Source organism: Chiloscyllium plagiosum, chromosome 35 (assembly GCF_004010195.1).
Source record: "Chiloscyllium plagiosum isolate BGI_BamShark_2017 chromosome 35, ASM401019v2, whole genome shotgun sequence".
NCBI lineage: Eukaryota > Metazoa > Chordata > Chondrichthyes > Orectolobiformes > Hemiscylliidae > Chiloscyllium > Chiloscyllium plagiosum.
The window spans coordinates 31,846,783-31,865,142 of NC_057744.1; the positions used below are offsets into that span (position 1 = coordinate 31,846,783).

The following is an 18,360-nucleotide window of genomic DNA, read 5'->3' on the forward strand; positions in this document are numbered from 1 at the left end:
AATGGTCAGCACAGTGCCAGAGACCTCAGTTCAATTCCAACCTTGGGTGACCATAGAGTCATAGTCATAGAGATGTACAGCATGGAAACAGACCCTTTGGTCCATGCCGACCAGATATCCCAACCCAATCTAGTCCCACCTGCCAGAACCCAGCCCAAATCCCTCCAAACACTTCCTATGCATATACCGATCCAGATGCCTTTTAAATGTTGCAATTGTACCAGCCTCCACCACTTCCTCTGGCAGCTCATTCCATACACGTACCACCCTGTGTGTGAAAAAGTTGCCCCTTAGGTATCTTTTATGTCTTTCCCCTCTCACCCTAAACCTATGCCCTCTAGTTCTGGACTCCCTGACCCCAGGGAAAAGACTGTGTCTATTTATCATATCCATGCCCCTCACGATTTTGTAAATCTCTATAAGGTCACCCCTCAACCTCTGACGCTCCAGGGAAAACAGCCCTAGCCCGTTGTGTGTGGAGTTTGCACATTCTCCCCGTGTCTGCATGTATTTCCTCTGGGTGCTCTGGTTTCCTCCCTCAGTTCAGAGATGTGCAGGTTAAGTGGATTGGCCATACTAAATTGCCCATAGTGTCCACGGATTGCCAGCTAGCTAGGTGGGTCAGCCTTGAGAAATGCTGGAGTACGGTGATAGTGGGCCTGGGTGGGAAGCTGTTTGGACAGGTGGTGTAGACTCAATGGCCTGCTTCCACACTGTAGGATTCTATGATCGTTATCAAGATAGCTTTTAAAAAAGGACATAAATTCTTCACAGAGAACAATCCATAAAAGCATCTTCTAGTCAAACTCCAAAAAATGTCACTTTAATCCCAGGTCTCTGTCATGCTCCAGTCAAGTAGTTGGGCACTGAACAGTCGAGTCAAATCAGAAAACTTAGCATGCAGAGGAGGGTGCTCTAATAACACTTCAGTATTGAACCTTGGTAAACCTCAACTGATTAAAAAAATGTTACATTTTCAGTTTAATAGATCAAACTATAGCTCATCTCATTCAAATAATCTGCACCAAAGTTACTCCTATTTCCTAAAGGATACCCACTTGCAACAGTAACCGAAGAAGGTCTGCTCACTACTGCACCGACAGAACTGCTTGCCACACAGAGGTATCTCCCAACATGGGATCTTTGTAGATGGGAGATGGTCAATGACCCAAACTGGATTGCTATTCCATTCTGTTCGCCGTCTGTTAATTTCTTTCCGTTGAAGTGCCATGTAATGTGTGCCCAGGCAGGCTCTGCAGCACAGCGAAGTTGAACTCGTCCCCCTAGTTTCTGTATTGTGGACAGGGGTTCTGCTGTGAAGTAAGGAGCCAGGTCTGTATAAAAAGGAAAAAGACGGGTTAAAGTTGCCCTTACTTCTGAAATCATAACCTTACCAAAAGGGAACCTCCTTAATTGGATTCATCATCTGGATGACACCGGGTTTGCAGTCCACCATAACATTTCTAGCCTCGGGACACAGAGGCCAATTCTAGTGATCATTCCAAACAGCTAATACAAATGCAGTATTAGAAGAACATAAGATGTAGAAGCAGAAGTAGGTCATTCAGTTCATGATTCCCTACAGATTAAAAATCAATTTCAGTCTTGAATATACTTAAATGACCCAGCCTCAACAGCCCTCTACGGCACAGAATCCAAACATTCCCAAACTTAAGAGATTCCTCCTCATTGCTGTTTTAAATGTACAACCCTTAATTCTGAGATGAAACCCTCTGCTCCCAGAGGAAGAAACAACTTTTCTGCATCTACCCTGCCAAGTCCTTAAAAGCTTGTTTGCTTCAATATAACTGGACTATAGAAGAACGAGAGAGAATATGTACCGGTCCAACTTGTACAATTTCTTCTTTTAAGACAGTACCTCCATACCTGGTAGCAGCCTCGTGAACCTTTTCTGGACTTCCTCCAATGCCAGTGTATCTTTCCTTAGATAAGGGGCCTAAAATTCTTCACCGTATTCCACTTGTGGTCTGACTAGCACCTTGTAAAGTTTTAGCAAATTCTCCCAACTTTTACACCCCATTTGTTTGAAATAAAGGCCAATATTCCATTTGCTTTCCCTATCATCCACTGAATTTAAATGCTAGCTTTTCCTAATTCATGCAGAAGGACTCCCAAATCCCACTATTTCATTGCTTTCTGCAGTCTTTCTCCATTTAAATAATATTCAGCACCTCTACTCTTCCTGCAGAAACGCATAAACTCATATTACATTCCATCTTTTAGCCTATTTCCTTAACCTGTCTACATACCTCTGCAGACTCTGTCATCATCACCAGTTACCTTGTCACCTATTTTTATGTCATCGACAAATGTGCAGTCTGTCTGGTCTATACAAGATACTGGGTGCTAGAAACGGTGTGTCACAATGGGGACATGTAAAATTGCTCCCAGTTCCCATATTTGATGGAATCACAAGATTTGTTAGATACACGAGTTAAGACTTCCATCTAATTTCTGGCAGAAATAGGATGAAGCAGTGAATAATACAAAAGAAAATAAAATTGCTAGAAATAGAAAATGCAGAAATATATAGGGCGATCAGTAACTGTAAAGATAAACAGATTATGATATTGGTTATGATGATACAGAAACATTAATCAGAACTCTTGACAAAAATACAGGCAAAACATCAACCGTAATCCTTTTTACTTCTTACAAATGTTGATTCACCTATAAATCCAGCATTTTATGTTGATAAGAAATGCAAGTGCAAATAGGACAGCTTTGCCTGTTGTGTTTGCCTAGGTTTCAGTGGCTGTGTGCAGCACAAAAACTACAAGCTGTGCATTCATGAAGCAGCATCAGGAGGTTATTAGCATTAATGATTGAGCGTAATTTAGGCACAGTATCCTACACATAAACTGTTTGATACATGAATGTTCAACATGCCACATTAACTCATTAATTACTTACAGCCATAGAGTCAGATGTACAGCATGGAAACATGTCGACCAGTTATCCTAACCTAATCAATCAGTCTCGTTTGCCAGCACATGGGCCGTATCCCTCCAAACCCTTCCTATTCATGTACTCATCCAAATGCCTTTTAAATGTTGTAATTGTATCAGCCTCTACCACTTTCTCTGCCAGCGCATTTCACTGTGTGAAAAAGTTGCCCCTTAGGTCCCTTTTAAATCTTTCCCCTCTTCCCCTAAACCTATGGCCCTACAAGTCCTGGACTCCCCCACAACCTGTGATAATGATCTGGGTGTTCACCCTATCCATGCTCCTCATGATTTTATAAACCTTGATAAGGTCACCTCTCAGGCTCTGACGTTCTAGGGAAAGCAGCCCAGTCTATTCAGCCTCTCCCTTTAGCTCAAATCCTCCATCCCTGGCAATATCCTTGTAAATCATTTCAGAATCCTTTCAAGTTTCAACCCTTCTAATAGGAAGAATGCAAATGCTGCAAAACAATAAAGGCTTAAATATCAAGTTTGGTAAATTTTATACTAGTTGAGGTTAGCCATTTCCTAACAAGGAAATTGCTGGATGGAAATGTAGAACCACAACTTTGGGAATACTTAAACCACGGCAGACATTATAAGACAAGTGGATAGGAGAAGTATGAATCCCATTTTTTTTGCCACTCAAGGATTTTCTTTAAGCTATTTGTATAGAAGTGCCCCATGTTAATGTGATCAGTGATGTGCCTTGACATTTCAAAATTGTTTTGTATTAAGTCATGGCTTACCTGCCCTGATACATGAGAAAACAACTGGCAGCCACACACAGAACACCGAGTGCATACGCCCTTTCTCTGGATCCATTGCACTGTGACAGGGAAGCAAGGCTGAAGAGCTCTGCAGCAAGACAGGGTGGCCAGTACAATCTGCAAAAGCAAGAGAAATGTTCACTGCATACAGTGAAGACAAGAGCCAATTAGATTCACAATGCTCACCATCGACAGAGCTAAACATGGATGCTTCAATGAGAGCTCAAATAATAAGCCACACATCAAAAATCAACATGTGACAAAAGGAATGTTTATTTGATTTTCCTTCTCTTTCTGTAACTCTGGCTATGGTTCAATCTGGGACAGCCTGTACTATGAGACCAGTAGAAAGAGAACAGCTGTTGTCTGGTCTGATATTTTGGATCAACAAGCATCCCAAGCACCATTCAAGAAAACTGAGCTGCAACATCTTTGGCCTAATACCCAAGAGGCATAAAAATACTGTTTTAATACAACCATTTACTAAGTTCAGTGTCTAGGAACATGCTCTTAAATATCAACTGAATAACAAGTAATTAGACCAATCGACAAGACTGAAGTGATTAATTGGAGGCAGAGCTGTATAATAGGCCGCTTGTAAACATATCACATCTATCTGCCTCCCTTTGTCATGAAATCCTGAATCACTGTGGTTCCCTAAAGCAATTTACCACAGAAATAATATACAAACATCAGCAAAGATGGAGTACAAGAAACAGAGAAGCTTCCAAGCTTGAATGTGAAACAAAGCAGCGTAACTCTGTGGCAGGTGCTAACGTGTCTGTGGCAGCTGATTTCAATAGGATTGACAGCATCTTAAATTAAAAACATATTTTAAAAAAAAAGAGACCCCTTCATCTGAGAGATGGCAGAATGCCATTTATATAGCTGAGATCTCAGGCACCAAATCTGACAAAAATAGCTTAAATGCCTTCTCTGCCCAAATAATTCAGTACTCAAAGGCAATTCTAACCACTTAGATGTGAATTACATCATTTTTCTTCTTAACAAAAAGCAAAGATTTTCTGTTGTCAATCTTTAGGTTTTTTCCACTGAGAATATCAGATCCCTTGGGCAAGGCAGCAGTAAATTCTAGGTGAGTAAATGGACATTAGCTTTCTGATAGCATCGCAAATGGTCAATAAGCAGCCAGCTCTCTATGCAAACTAATCTGCATTCTACTGCCTGCACTTTCTTCTAACTAATGTATCAACAAACAAATCAGTTTTCGGGTTGTGTGTTATTTGTAAGAGCTAACAAATAACATTAGCCCCAGAGACAGCTATCTCTGGAACTCGTTCAATTAACTAACTTAGCTTCAAGTTACAATGGCTTGAGATGAAACACTGAAGTTGAGTGAGTACTTAAAAACAAAACGTACTTGTTAACCTCCTCAGGAATTAACCATTACCATTCCATTAGTATGGGGGGTGGCATTTCCTCACCGCTGAACAAAATATTTCCCGTGGACACAGACAAAACTTTCTCTAGTACAGAGGCCCCACCAATCCCAATCCTTAAATTTATTATGACTGGGGTGGACAAAGTTAAAAATCTCACAACACCAGGTTATAGTCTAACTAGTTTATTTGGAGTCAATAGTTTTTGAAGCGCTCCTTCTTCATCAGGTAGATTTGGAGCAGAATCATAAGACAGACTTTATAGCAACAGGATTGCAGTGTCATGGAATGTAATATTAAAAAAATTTAGCTTACATCTTTCACATTTTAGAATGACCATGTTAGTTTTGGTTCCTTCATATTGTTGAGAATGTAACTTTAAAAATGTTTTGGGATTTACATATGAAGGAACCGCAATTAACAGTCATTCTAAAAGATGAAAGATGTAAACTAAATTTGTTTAATATTAGATTCCATGACACTGTAATCCTGTTGCTATAAAGCCAGTGACTTATGATTCCGCTCCACAACTACCTGAAGCAGCAGCAGCACTTCCAGAGCTATTGATTCCAAATAAACCTGTTGGACTATAATCTATAATTGAGAGATTTTACCTTACTTTTATTAGTTAGAGTACAGAGGTACCACACCACAAAGACTAAATGAGTGGAAGTTAGTGCCTCAGTTTTCCTTTTGAGGGTGGAAAAAACACTTTGCAGACGTTGATTAAAAAAAGGTGCCAAATAAGTTTAACAGTGGAATGGTAGTACGACAATGTGGAGTTACATCTCCATTTGACTATCATTTCAGTAGCTTTTAAACTATAACAACACTGTTGGGTTAGCATCATCAGTAGTGTTCTCTTGTGTGAAGGTCATGGTTAGTTTGTAAAAGGGGGCAGGAATATATCAAGTTTGAGGAGGTTCACTGAGTTGATCCTGGGTTATGGAGGAATTTCCTATGAGACATTGAGTAGATTGGGCCTGTACACATTGGAGTTTAGAAGACTTTGAAGAGGCGCACAGTGAATCATCTTCATGAAGTCACCAGATTCAAAAGATTAATGCTGCTTTCTCCAACAGATGCTGCCAGACCAGCTGAGTTTCGGTAACAATTTTGGTTTTTGTTTCAGATCTGCAGTTTTCTTTTAATATGAAAGGCAACTTATTGTTTTGAAGGGTTCCCAGACGTGAAACATTAACTCTGCTTTCTCTCCACAGATCTGCAGTTCTTTGTTTTTGAAACATAACATTCTTCGGACACATAACAGGGTAGATGCAGAGAGGCCTTTCCACCTCTGTGCGAGATGTAGGAACCAGAAGGCATAATCTCAGAAAAGCAGTCGCCTATTTAAAACAGGGAGGAAGAGGAATTTTCTCTTTCATAGAGTAGTCAATCCATGGAATTCTTTATTGCAGAGGGCTGTCAAGGATGGATTATTACATATATTAAAAAGAGTTTTAACCTGCATGAGAATCAAATGTTGAAAGGATTAAACAACAGCTTGGCTGAGAAACTAGAGATAGCACTGCAGAAATGAGTCAAAACTAGAGTTGAAGGAAAATTGAAGGAGTTATGATCACTCCCAGTAGCACTAAATAGGCATTTTACTTGTATTGTTATGATTGGAGAAAGCAGTTATGATGTGATATTGAAATGAACAATCCATTCAATGGTTTCAACCCTAATGCCAAATGAATGACGGTGATGCCACCAAGGAGGGAGAGAGACAGCAACCTTCACATGGGTCTCCTGAAAACCTGAAACTTGATATTATTAGCACAATTATCCTTCCTGGTCATTGCGTGACTGAGAGACATTAAAAGATTTCAATGGATGAATTCGATCTCAATGAATTGAACATTATCCTTAAACACCCTTAATGCAAACTCAGACAGATCTGTAAAAATAAGGCCCTTGGTTAATGACTACACCATTTGCAATATGATGGTATGAACAATAAGTATACACTTTTGAAAAAGTCAAATTTTTTAGACTAGTTTTAATGGTTCAATTTATAGGGTCGACTATTACATGGGCATTAGTTTTGAGGGGCTGAAATCCATGCTGCAGTTTGAAATACTGTCTTGTTAGCAGAAGTGATTTTTTGCTCAACCAATCCCAGGTAAAGAAGAAAAACACAATGAATTACAGTAAAGGTAATTACCGGATAAAAGCAAGAGAAACAAGAATGAATTACTGGTAGTAAATTTTATTTATACATACTAATACGAAAATTTAACATGTCAAAGATTCATTGAAATCCTGCAAAATCTCACTGTTCAACATTGTCATGGTCTGGAATAATGGCAACTTCATGAAACATTTATTAAATTCTGAATGTGGAAGTGTCTTGAATTTTCCTGCCAATCCTTCCGTTTCCCTCCCATTTACTCTCGTATGTAATGAGCCCCAGCAACATTAACAAATTTGTCAAATAATTAAAGATATATGGAGCTAATATATATCATTTTTATTCAGATATAATGGCACAATTAAAATGATTAACAGTTTAATGATATTAACTTTTGGATGGATAGTGAACAAAGTGCAATAAGTATTGATAGACTTAGTTCCAACTTGAATGAATGAATGAATCAAAACGTGTTGTAGTAAACCAATGGGCTAAGTAGAGTTATGAATGAATGAATAGAGACACAACATAGTAAACAAAGACCGACAAGTAGAGTTACCGGTATGAATGAACGAATGTGATTTTGTTTAAGTGGGTTAATGCGGACATGCAGTTTCCTTTGCAAAAGGTTTATAATGCGATAAAGTAGGGTCAACTTTTATTTGAGATATATGGAAAATATAAGATTTTTTTTGGCCAAAAATAAGGGGTCAACTTTTACACAAGGTCGACTTTTACACAAGTATATACGGTAGCTTCTGCTAAGTTACACAAATCTGTTAAATTAAATTATAAAAAGCAGTAGAATAATTACTAGTATTTGCATTACCAATTTTCTCTTTAGACAGTAAATTAGTCAGTGATGAGACAAAAAAGCAATTTTAACAGAGTATATAAATAGAATGCACAGCAGTTAAAACAGATCAAAATGAGGAAAAGATGTTTATTTAAAAAAATTTTAGTTCCTTAATGACTTAATATTTAATTTCATCCTCAAGACTGATTACTTTGGTTTGCAATATTTTCCTCCACAACATCTACCCCCTCATCCAGGCTGTCAATGACTCAGATCCTGAGCCGACTGCCATTTCCCCATTAGCTTCTCAGCACAACGAGTGATTCTGTTAATCTCCCACTCAACCCATCAGGAAGGCCCTGCTGTGAGTAAAGTGCAGCGTTTGCTTAAGCACTCAGGCCTTGCTAGAAAAGGAACTATCCATCGGCAGCGTGAACCCACACTGAAAGAAAAAACAAACATCTCAGCCCGTTTACACAAAAGCACTGCTTGCCCAAGGAAGCATGCAACTCCATCATACCACAAAGTGAACAGCTGCCTCAAAAGCAAACCGAACCCAGCTACTGTTTTGATGAGGGTAGGTCCAACTGCCATTCTGTTAGCTGGACTCTACTACTGCATTAGTGTAAATGCAGAACATTTTGTGTTAAGTCCATTCAGGGACAAATGCAACAAGGGCAGACATCTTGGAAACTTCAAATTCAAAGATTTAAAAAAAATGTTATCAGGGTAAACAACAGGTAACTGAATTGCCACAGATAATAAATAGGTGCACAGCTCAGTGATGCATGACGTGTTTAATGGCCCTGACAAGGAGCGACCTTCATTCTCTCCAGTAACCTCACCTCAATGTCTGATTATAAAGGTACCTCTATGTTAGATCCCAAAGTGCTGTGTAACCTGCATGCACTTTGTCATTCTGCATTCTACCATGCTTCACTCTCCTACAACTTGACAATAAAATAAAATTACATACTTGGAAAAAGAACAATTACATTTAAGATTCTGTTAAAAAGGACAGAAAGTCTGCTAACTGCAACAGATAGGAACAGCGTGTGAAAGTTGTCCATAAGGACTTGTGCTTTTGTGTGGAGACTCAGCTGTACTATGTAAAGAGTTCTGGAAATAACTAGGGGTGCCTGGCTTGTGTTATTGTTTGGCCTAGGTCCCTGACTGATGAAAAGCAGGAAGCAGCACCCAAGAACTAACCAAAGTCCTCCTAATGCATATTTAAATCCATATAACAGTTTAGTTCTTGGTCCCAACTGTGGACATCTTTTTGAATACCCTATTTCTACACAACTTTGCTGAACTTCTCTGCAGAGACTTTAGTAATTTGCTTAGGACTATCAAATCAGCACAACTGGCATGCAACACTCATGGCTGTTTTAAAATCATCTCAGTACTTCAGTGCAATAAAAATTCACTAGGAAGAATTGGTAAATATTCTTTAAAATGTGGCAATCAAAAAAAATCATATGAATCAGCTACAATGGCAACTTGCATTTATAAAGTGACCCTCATGGGTACAGCATTACAAGGAAAAAGAGGAAAAAGCATTGGCAATTGGGGACAGCACAGAAGGGAAACTATAAAGCTTGTTTAAAAGGGGTCTTTAGGATGGTAGTGAAAGAAGAGACAAAGGGCCAAGAGATATTTTTGCAAATAGTTTCGTAAGGCTTAAGGATAATGATTTGAAGGATTACTCTCCAGTGGGACCAAAGGCTAATTTATAGTGAAAGAAATGATATTGACTTGTGGAGCATTTGGTCTTGCTCAGATAAACTGGGAGAAAATTTGCGGAGGGATTTAAAAACAGCTTAATACAAGAATATGCACCTATACACTTGTTTCAATTAATTTGTTATGAAAAAGGAGAATCCAAGCAATGCTGTGAACAGACATGGGCTTCAACTCTAATTTCATGGTTAAATAGTGCCACAGATCTAATGTCAAAATAGCATGGTCAATTTTAGCAGGCAAGAAAAAATACACAGACATTGGCTAAACAGTCAAACCACCTGAATTAATTTTCAATTCAATGCTGTTTGTCGGTGCCACATGCTGGCCACTTGAGGCAAGTGCAACCTTAGAATGGTTTATTTTATTTCAATTTGAATTCTTCATTAAAATTAATTTAGGAATGTTTTGTTGCACTATTTGAGGGGCATTTTTAATGTGAAGTAATGGAATATCAGATAAATGACATTTACATGGGGATTTCGAATTGGCTATTCCTGACACTGATCTCTCTTCAAAAGATTATTAATGAGAAAAATATCAAAAGGATCAATTATCACACAACAGGCACAATTAGCAAGAAAACATGCTAGAGCCAGTTATGAATACACTATGTGACAAATATTTCCTTGGAGTAGATTTTACAGTGGGAAAGTCTGTTTTTAGCCTAGTTTAGTTTTAATTGAGTATAAATTCATTTAAGTGGTGCTGAGGATTCTATAGTGCACACATAAGGCAGTTTTTAACAGCTTCCACTCATTGAGTAGGAACAAAGGCAATTACAATGCAGGCACCAAAATGTTAAAACAACATTCAGGGCAGGGAAACAAAATGCCAGGCAGAGACTTACTTGGTTGCTCATTCTCTGCACCCCTGTGCACATTATTGAAACATACGCTCTACATTATCTGTTATTTCAAAACTCAAGTGAAGGGAGAACTATTATTTATATATTACCTTAGTACAATGCCTAGAAACATCCCAAGCACTTGACATGCAATTAATTACTTTGTGCAGTGACCGTTATGAGGGTAAGAAGCAGCCATTTTTCAAACAGCAAGGTGCCACAAACTGTAATGAGATGAATGTCCATTAACCTGTGCATTTTTTTTTTGAAAAGCAATGTTAGTTGAGAAAAGCATGTTGAACTTCATACCAGAATTCCTGGCTTACATTTGTACCGAACTGTGTAATCTTTTTAAATATTCAGGATGAACTAGGAAATGGAAAAAAAAAAGTGCTAAAAATACTTTAAACATGCAGAAGGAATTTTCAGTATCACTGCCACATGATAACTGCATGAGCTCCTGGCACTGGAGTTTTCACCCAAATAACTCCTAGCCATTTAAGGTGATTGACCTTATTTGAAAATGTCCCATAGTTCAGTAACTTCCATTTTAAGTTGCAGATTCTAGTCCTTCTGATGATATTTCTTTTCCTCTTAATTAGTAAGTGGCATTTTTTTTGGTGATGAGTCCGCAGTTGCTTCTGGGCTTATGTCTCTCACTGGAATAAAAGGTTTTGCCTCCGAAAGTAAGTCGCACTATTTTTTTGCCAGGGAGAGCGAAAAACCGGGATTACTGCTCCCTTCTTTCTGTGTTGCTCTTTGGCTGTCTGCAAGCCTTTGATCAATGGCATTGCTCCCGCACTGTAGAAATTTCTCTCTCTCTCTCCACTCTGCTTATTCCTGGGGTCTGGGACAATGAGGAGAGCAGCTGCGACCTTCTAGAGCATGATGTTCCCTGTCCATAGGCTTCTTGCACTTCACAAACTTTCCCCAGCCCCCACACCCCCGCCTCCCTCCCAAAAGCTGCAGTGGAACCAATCAAGCATGCTTATCCTCCAAATGCCAACAAAGACATTTCCTTTCATGCCAGCCAGCTAAGTGGGAAGAAAATAGAAGTGACTTGGATAAATTGTAGCAAAGACAGAGAAAACAGAAAATAATCAACTCCACATGATCCACTTCTGTCTGCACAATGGAAGCCCCTCGACCTCTGGGTAACCTGGGATAGGTCACTGCCTGGGTCAGAGGTTAGTCACAGATAAGGCAATATTGAGTGGCTGCCAGTTACAATGACACTCAATGTGTTCCTAATTAGATTCAAGGATGAGCTTCGGCTCCAAGCAGTAAATAAGCGTGGCACCTTGCTCTAAAGCACAATAACTAAAAGATTCCATCTGAACAGTGCATTCTACTCTGAATTTTAACACTTCAGTAATTTTTAAATTAGCAGAGATTTTACAAAGCAATGACAATGAGCACAAAAGTCTTTTAAAACAAAATGCATTCCCTGCCCCCAAGTTAGTTTTCTGAACACCTTTTCTAAAGTTATGGACTCAAGCTGGGGGGCTATTCCACAAGCACTAGTGACTCGCTGGGTTCTCCATCAAGACATAACCATCCTGGATCGTGATAATTGTATTGGTGGAGGGATTTCGCATCTGAGCCTTGGGCAGCTCTAAAAGTATAACTTAAAATAGAAACAAGGAAACAAAAGGTTCTGTAGATCTGCAACTGCGAATTCAACGAAGATCAGCTAACTTAACTAGCCTGCATGTCTAATTTCCAAGATGGTAGTGTATTTACTAACCAAGCCATCACTCAAGATAATTAACAAGTTCAGAAAAGCACACCCATTTGTTGTTGTTTTGGATCCCCCTCCCCCCTCTCTCTCAAGCAAACCATCTACCAACACTGTGCACCAAGTATCTCCTCCAGTAAAATGCGTTAAGGAAACAGCCATTTAAAAAATTGATTAATAATGCAATCTGCAAGGTCTGAAGTTGCCAATCACAAATTTGGAATTTTATTTAAAATTGAAACTGTATGAAAGTTCAGAGTCAGTGCACACAATGTTGCTTAGAGTAGAGTTGTCATGGCAATCAATATGGCACTTGTGCAATGGCATTTTGAGAGCAGCATGATCCTGGAAACCAACCAGACTGAAAGCATCCTGTTACAACTGTATTTATGCTTTAATGTTGTTTTCATGGGCAGTAATGGATGGCTGCACTCCTACTCACCAAACAAAGTGCACAAGGCGGTTTTCATAATAACCGAAAATACCATCTCAATCTGATCACGTGTCCATATATGGCATATGGACTGGAGGGGCAAGAATCTAGCCCCGGTCAGCACAAAGTAGAAGAGGTGATGGGTGACAGATTTGAGGTGAAAGAGGAAACAAGTGACTTGGTCTTGAATGGGATGTTTATGAACTCAAAGATTATGAAGACAACAGCTGAGAAATTAAACGTTGTGGAGACAATAGTTACAGTAATGGGGTGAAGGTGGGCATAATGCAGATTGGTCTTATCAAGTGGGAACTGAGATTAAATTCAGGGCTATGGATTAAAGTCATCTACTCTGATCAGGGTGGCAATATGAGGCATGGATCCAGATTATAGTGGGCCTGAAAACAAACACCCCAGCCTTCCTATATTGAGCTTCAGAAAATTTTGATTCACCCACATCTCAGCTGCAGTCCAACGTTACAGAAGCACATACAATATCATTGACATTTCTGTGGATCTAACTATTGAAGGATAATATGCTGATAAGGAAGGATCGAGAATAGATTCATGAATGACTGGAAAAATGGCCATACAGGAAAGAGGAAGACAGCCATGACTAGAGATGTCCTGCTGTGTTTGAACAGGTTGGAGTGGAATCGCATGGTATCAGCCAACAAAGCTGGAGGAGAAGCGCAATGGAGGAGGATGTAGTAGACGGGAGATGCATTAGATTAATGCCATCATCTATGGAATCAATTTATGAAGAGAGATTGAGCAGTATAGAAGAATGAGGGGAGATATAATTACAGGCTATATAAGATACTAAAGGGGATTGACAAAGTTGATGTAAGTTTTCTCTTGTGGGACCATCTAGAACGAGGGGTCATAGTTTTAGGATAAGGGGTAGCAGATTTAAATCAGAGATGGGCAGAAATTACTTCATCAAAGACAATAGGGACTCAATGGGGCATGAGGGTGTGGAATTCACTACCCTAGAATGTGGTGGCTGCTGAGACATTGTAAATATTTAAAAAGAGGATAGATTTTTAATTAGCAGAAGGATTATGGACAAAGTGGAATTGAAGTAGAGATCAGCTATGATCATAATGAATGGCAGAGCGGCTCAAGGAGCTGAATTTTCTACTCCTGCTCAGAGTTCTTACGATCAACCGTATGGCTAACTGGCTGTGGAGAGGTCAGTTAAGAATGAAGATTTTTTTTTCCAAATATGCCTTCACAGTTTCAAGATCATCCCAAAGCATCTTCCAGCCAATAACCCCAAATAGAGCCAATACACCATTGTCACAATCACAAGAGAGGTTATTCCTGACTTCAAATCTGAAAACCAGCTCTAATATTCTTGACTAGAACATGAAAAGCAGCGTCTGGCTACATATTCCTGGCACATCCACTACTATTAGCAACAGATGCACTGCTGTTCTGTGTATAGCATGCATGCCATCTACCTTACTTTTAAATTATTTATTGGTCAATTTTGTTATCAAATTAATAATATTTTGGTGATTAAGTCAAAGTTAAACAGTAGAAAATCACAAATTAAAGAAGGTACAGCCATATATCTGAAGGATGTGATTGCACAGGGATGGCACAAAGAAAATTTAGGAGGAAGCTGCCTAGGCTGGAGGGTCCGAGGTATGATGAAAGTGAATAAGCTGGGGATGTTTTCCTGAGTGAAAGTTGACAGATGACCAAATAGCGGAGCGTAAGAATAAGGGACACAGATAGAAAAAATGCCTTTCTATTCACACTATCAGTAGCGGGGTCAATAGTCGGGGGCACAGAATCACAGGAAAAGGTAGACGGCTAAGAAGAGAGTGTGGAGGAGAATTTTTTTTTAAAACCTAGAGGGTGATGGGATTCTGAACACTCTGCCTGGGAAAGGTGGTTCAGTCAGAAACTCTTGTACCATTTAGCACCATTTAGATATTCACTTGCACTGACATAGTCTCTGGGGCTACGGGCCAAAAGGTGGAAATATGATTAGTCTGATCTTTGTTGACTGATCCAGACATGGGCCGAATGGGAGTCCTTCTATGCTGTAAATTTCTATGGAAGTTTATGAGAATGTACAAAGCAAAATGAGGCAAGTAGCTAGGAAACTGATGACAAAACTGCTAAGGGCATGTGAAAGTAACCAATTCCTAAATAGCAATAAGAATTTACCAGTTAAAAAAAACTGAAATCAAATCAATGAAATGCTTTGTGTGTTTTGGGGAAAAAGGGGAGTAGTGTCTACAATTTCCACACAATTTCTAATGTACAACAGGAAGACAAAATTAAATTCTGCAATGATCTGATTAAATCCACTCATTGAATTGTCTGTTGGGAAAATTCCTTCTTTTCCTTCAATATTTTGTTTCAAGGTTTCTACTAACCTAATACTCAAAATATCCAACAAACTAACCCCTATTGAATCGAACATTTACAGCAGGTACAGCATGGATCAGCAAATGAATATGGAATAGCATCATAGAATCCCTACAAGTGTGGAAGAAGGCCATTCAACCCATAGTGGACTCGACTGGCCGAATGGCCTGCGTCCACACTTGGAGGGATTCTATGATGCTATTCCATATTCAGGAGGATTTGGGCATGCTTTGTGACAAATAAGAATGTAATAGGATGTAATGTGGAAAAATGTGCGATTATCTATTTTGGTAGGAGGAACAGATGCGCAGAGTATTTCTTATATGGTGAGAAGTTGGCAAGTGTAGATATGCAAAGGGACTCGGTTATCCTTGCTAAGTCACTGAAGGCTAAAACATAGGTTCAGCAAGTTTTTGGACTAGTTAATGAGATGTTATCCTTTATTGCAAGAGGATTTGAGTACATGAGTAATGAAGTCTAGCTTCAGTTGTATAGGAACTTGGTTAGAGGTGAACAGTGTGCATTTTGGGCCTCCATATCTCAGGAAAGAGCTTACTGCCTTAGAAGGAATGCAACAGTGGTTCACCAGCTTTCTTCCTGGGTTTGTTTTATGAAGAGAAACTGGGTCTGCATTCTCTAGAGTTTTGAAGAATGAGAGGTGATCTCATTGAAATTTACAAAATGCTTAAAATGGGAGTTGATGCATTTACAAACGGAGCACAATTTAAAAATGCCCCTTAACCATTTACTCTTTAGATTTGAAAAGGACCTTTTTCTCTCAAAAGCGGGAATGCATTCTCAAAGTTACTTTGTTGCGTCACAACAAATCAATTAGCAAATTAACTTGTATTCCAAAGATTACAAGTGTCATCAATGTATGTTGCTCCTTTGTTGCCTGAAAGCAGAAAAAAAAACGTTTTTCAAAAACGAGCTTCTTTTTCCAGGGAAAAGATTGAAGCCAACGTCAATTTATTTAACCAAAAGATTTAAATGGTACTGGAAGATTAATTTTTATTAGTGAAATTTTACACATTTCAATGAAGAAATTTATTTATAAACATTTGAGCTTAAGAACTGTGGGCAAAATCTTGTTTTTTCAGACAACTCGTGGTGACAAACCTAAAAGTGGGAGGTACTCCTACTTGGGACCCAGTCAGGTTTTCTCATACGATTATGTGCTTTTTACCTCATTGCCTACGTACGCTCACGTAAAATGGAGAAAGTGAGCACTGCAGATGCTGGAGATCAGTCGAGTGTGTGGTGCTAGAAAAGCATAGCAGGTCAGGCAGCATCCAAGGAGCAGGAGAAATTGATGAAAGGCCTATGCCCAAAATATCGATTCTCCTGCTCCACGGATGCTGTCTGACCTGCTGTGCTTTTCCAGCAGCACATTCTTGGCTCAGGTAAAATGTCTAATTTTAAGAGCAAGAAGATAGGAAGTTCTAGCCCCCTGAGAGAATCTTCCTGACTCCAATTACTGGGCACCAAATTTAAAAGGCACCCAGGCAGCACTTCACTCTCTGCAATCAAGGAACATCAGTCAAATTCTGCTCAGCACCCCAAGCCACCCCCAGAGATGCCAGGGTCCAGGCAAAAAGCCAAACCTCAGTTCAGCAACACTTTTCTGAAGATTCCTCTGAAGGCTATTCAGGCAAGTCAGGGCACTGTGGATGGCAACAGCATTCAGCTCAATTGACAAAGGCTGTGAGTAGCTCAGTTCAATCTGGTTTCAAATTTGCAAGAGGATAAAGAATGCGCTATGCTCCACCAGATTATGTGACATCTCTACTTATTGCTTCATACCCCTATGAGTGAACACTAAGGTTGCTACTGCCACAGGATCATCCAAACAAGATTGGGTGCCAAGCATCAGATACCTCATATACAATCAATATCTGTAACTTCAGTGCAGCAACTAGTGTAGCACTATAGTTTTAAGGCCTCTTACACACCTGTTAGGATTCACATTCATAAACACATAAGCAGGCTGTCAGATTGTTCATCACAACGAGAACATTCCCATCTGACTGGTGAAAAGCTAAAGTTTGCAGAAAAAAGGGACCACCACAAAACAAGGCTTTGGGATGAAGACCACACAGGAATCTGAAATCATGTTTTATTAAATTGTATCAGCTCCAGATATTTGATATTATTGAACCACTTTTCAATCAGAACTCTTTAACACCCAATCTACGCACAAGAACAATCGCATTTCAGGGGATTAATATTTCCATCTCTATCTATCAATGCAGACTAAGTACTCACGTGTCCATGTTAATATCTCTTATTGGATCTCTACTGCAGAAAAGGAATATGCAAAACCAGTGCAAACATGCAGAGTCGGGCAGGGGTGTAGACATATAGTTCCCCTTTGAGAAGCAGGCCATCAAATTAAATGGAGAGCAAGGAGAACGTGCCTGCTCTGAAAGAAACTGGATGTCTATTGCTGTCTAGTGAGAAAGCCTCCAAGCAGCAATTCCCAGCTCCACAACAAGCACAAATGTTTTTTTTAAAAAAAGCCTTGAGTAAGGGAGGAAGCCTCGTCACAAAAATTTTTTTTCTGTAGCCTCTGGATCCAACTCCCAAGCCAGGACGAAAAGCCCCAGCCCTCAGTCCCTCTGCCTTAAAAATATTCCCTTAATGTTAAATTATGATCCCTAGTTCTATATTCTCCGTTAAGTGTAAACACACTTTCACCATCCACCCAGTCAAGTCCCTCAGGAAATAGAGTCATAGAGATGTACAGCATGGAAACAGACCCTTCGGTCCAACTCGTCCATGCCAAACACATATCCCAACCCAATCTAGTCCCATCTGCCAGCACCCGGCCCATATCTCTCAAACCTTTCCTATTCACATACCCAACCAAATGCCTCTTAAATGTTGCAATTGTACCAGCCTCCACCACATCCTCTGGCAGCTCATTCCGCACACTTATCACCCTCTGTATGAAAAGGTTGCCCCTTAGGTCTCTTTTATATCTTTCCCCGCTCACCCTAAACCTATGCCCTCTAGTTCTGGACTCCCCGACTCCAGGGAAAAGACTTTGCCTATTTATCCTATCCATGCCCCTCATAATTTTGTAAACCTCTATAAGGTCACCCCCTCAGACTCCGACGCTCCAGGGAAAACAGCCCCAGCCTGTTCA

At 39.6% G+C, this 18,360-nt stretch overlaps 1 protein-coding gene across 4 annotated transcripts in view; it reads right to left on the bottom strand.

Annotated features, from left to right (window-relative positions):
• Positions 1–18,360, bottom strand: part of cdon (cell adhesion associated, oncogene regulated) — a 104,463-nt gene that overhangs the window by 54,717 nt on the left and 31,386 nt on the right. For all 4 annotated transcript variants that reach the window (XM_043676880.1, XM_043676883.1, XM_043676882.1 and 1 more), the window contains exons 2-3: positions 3,716–3,853; positions 1,059–1,334 (exon numbers count right to left, since the gene is read on the bottom strand). In XM_043676880.1, the coding sequence (XP_043532815.1) occupies positions 1,059–1,334; positions 3,716–3,791 (352 nt within the window). In that variant the 5' untranslated portion in view covers positions 3,792–3,853. The remainder of the gene's footprint in view (positions 1–1,058; positions 1,335–3,715; positions 3,854–18,360) is intronic.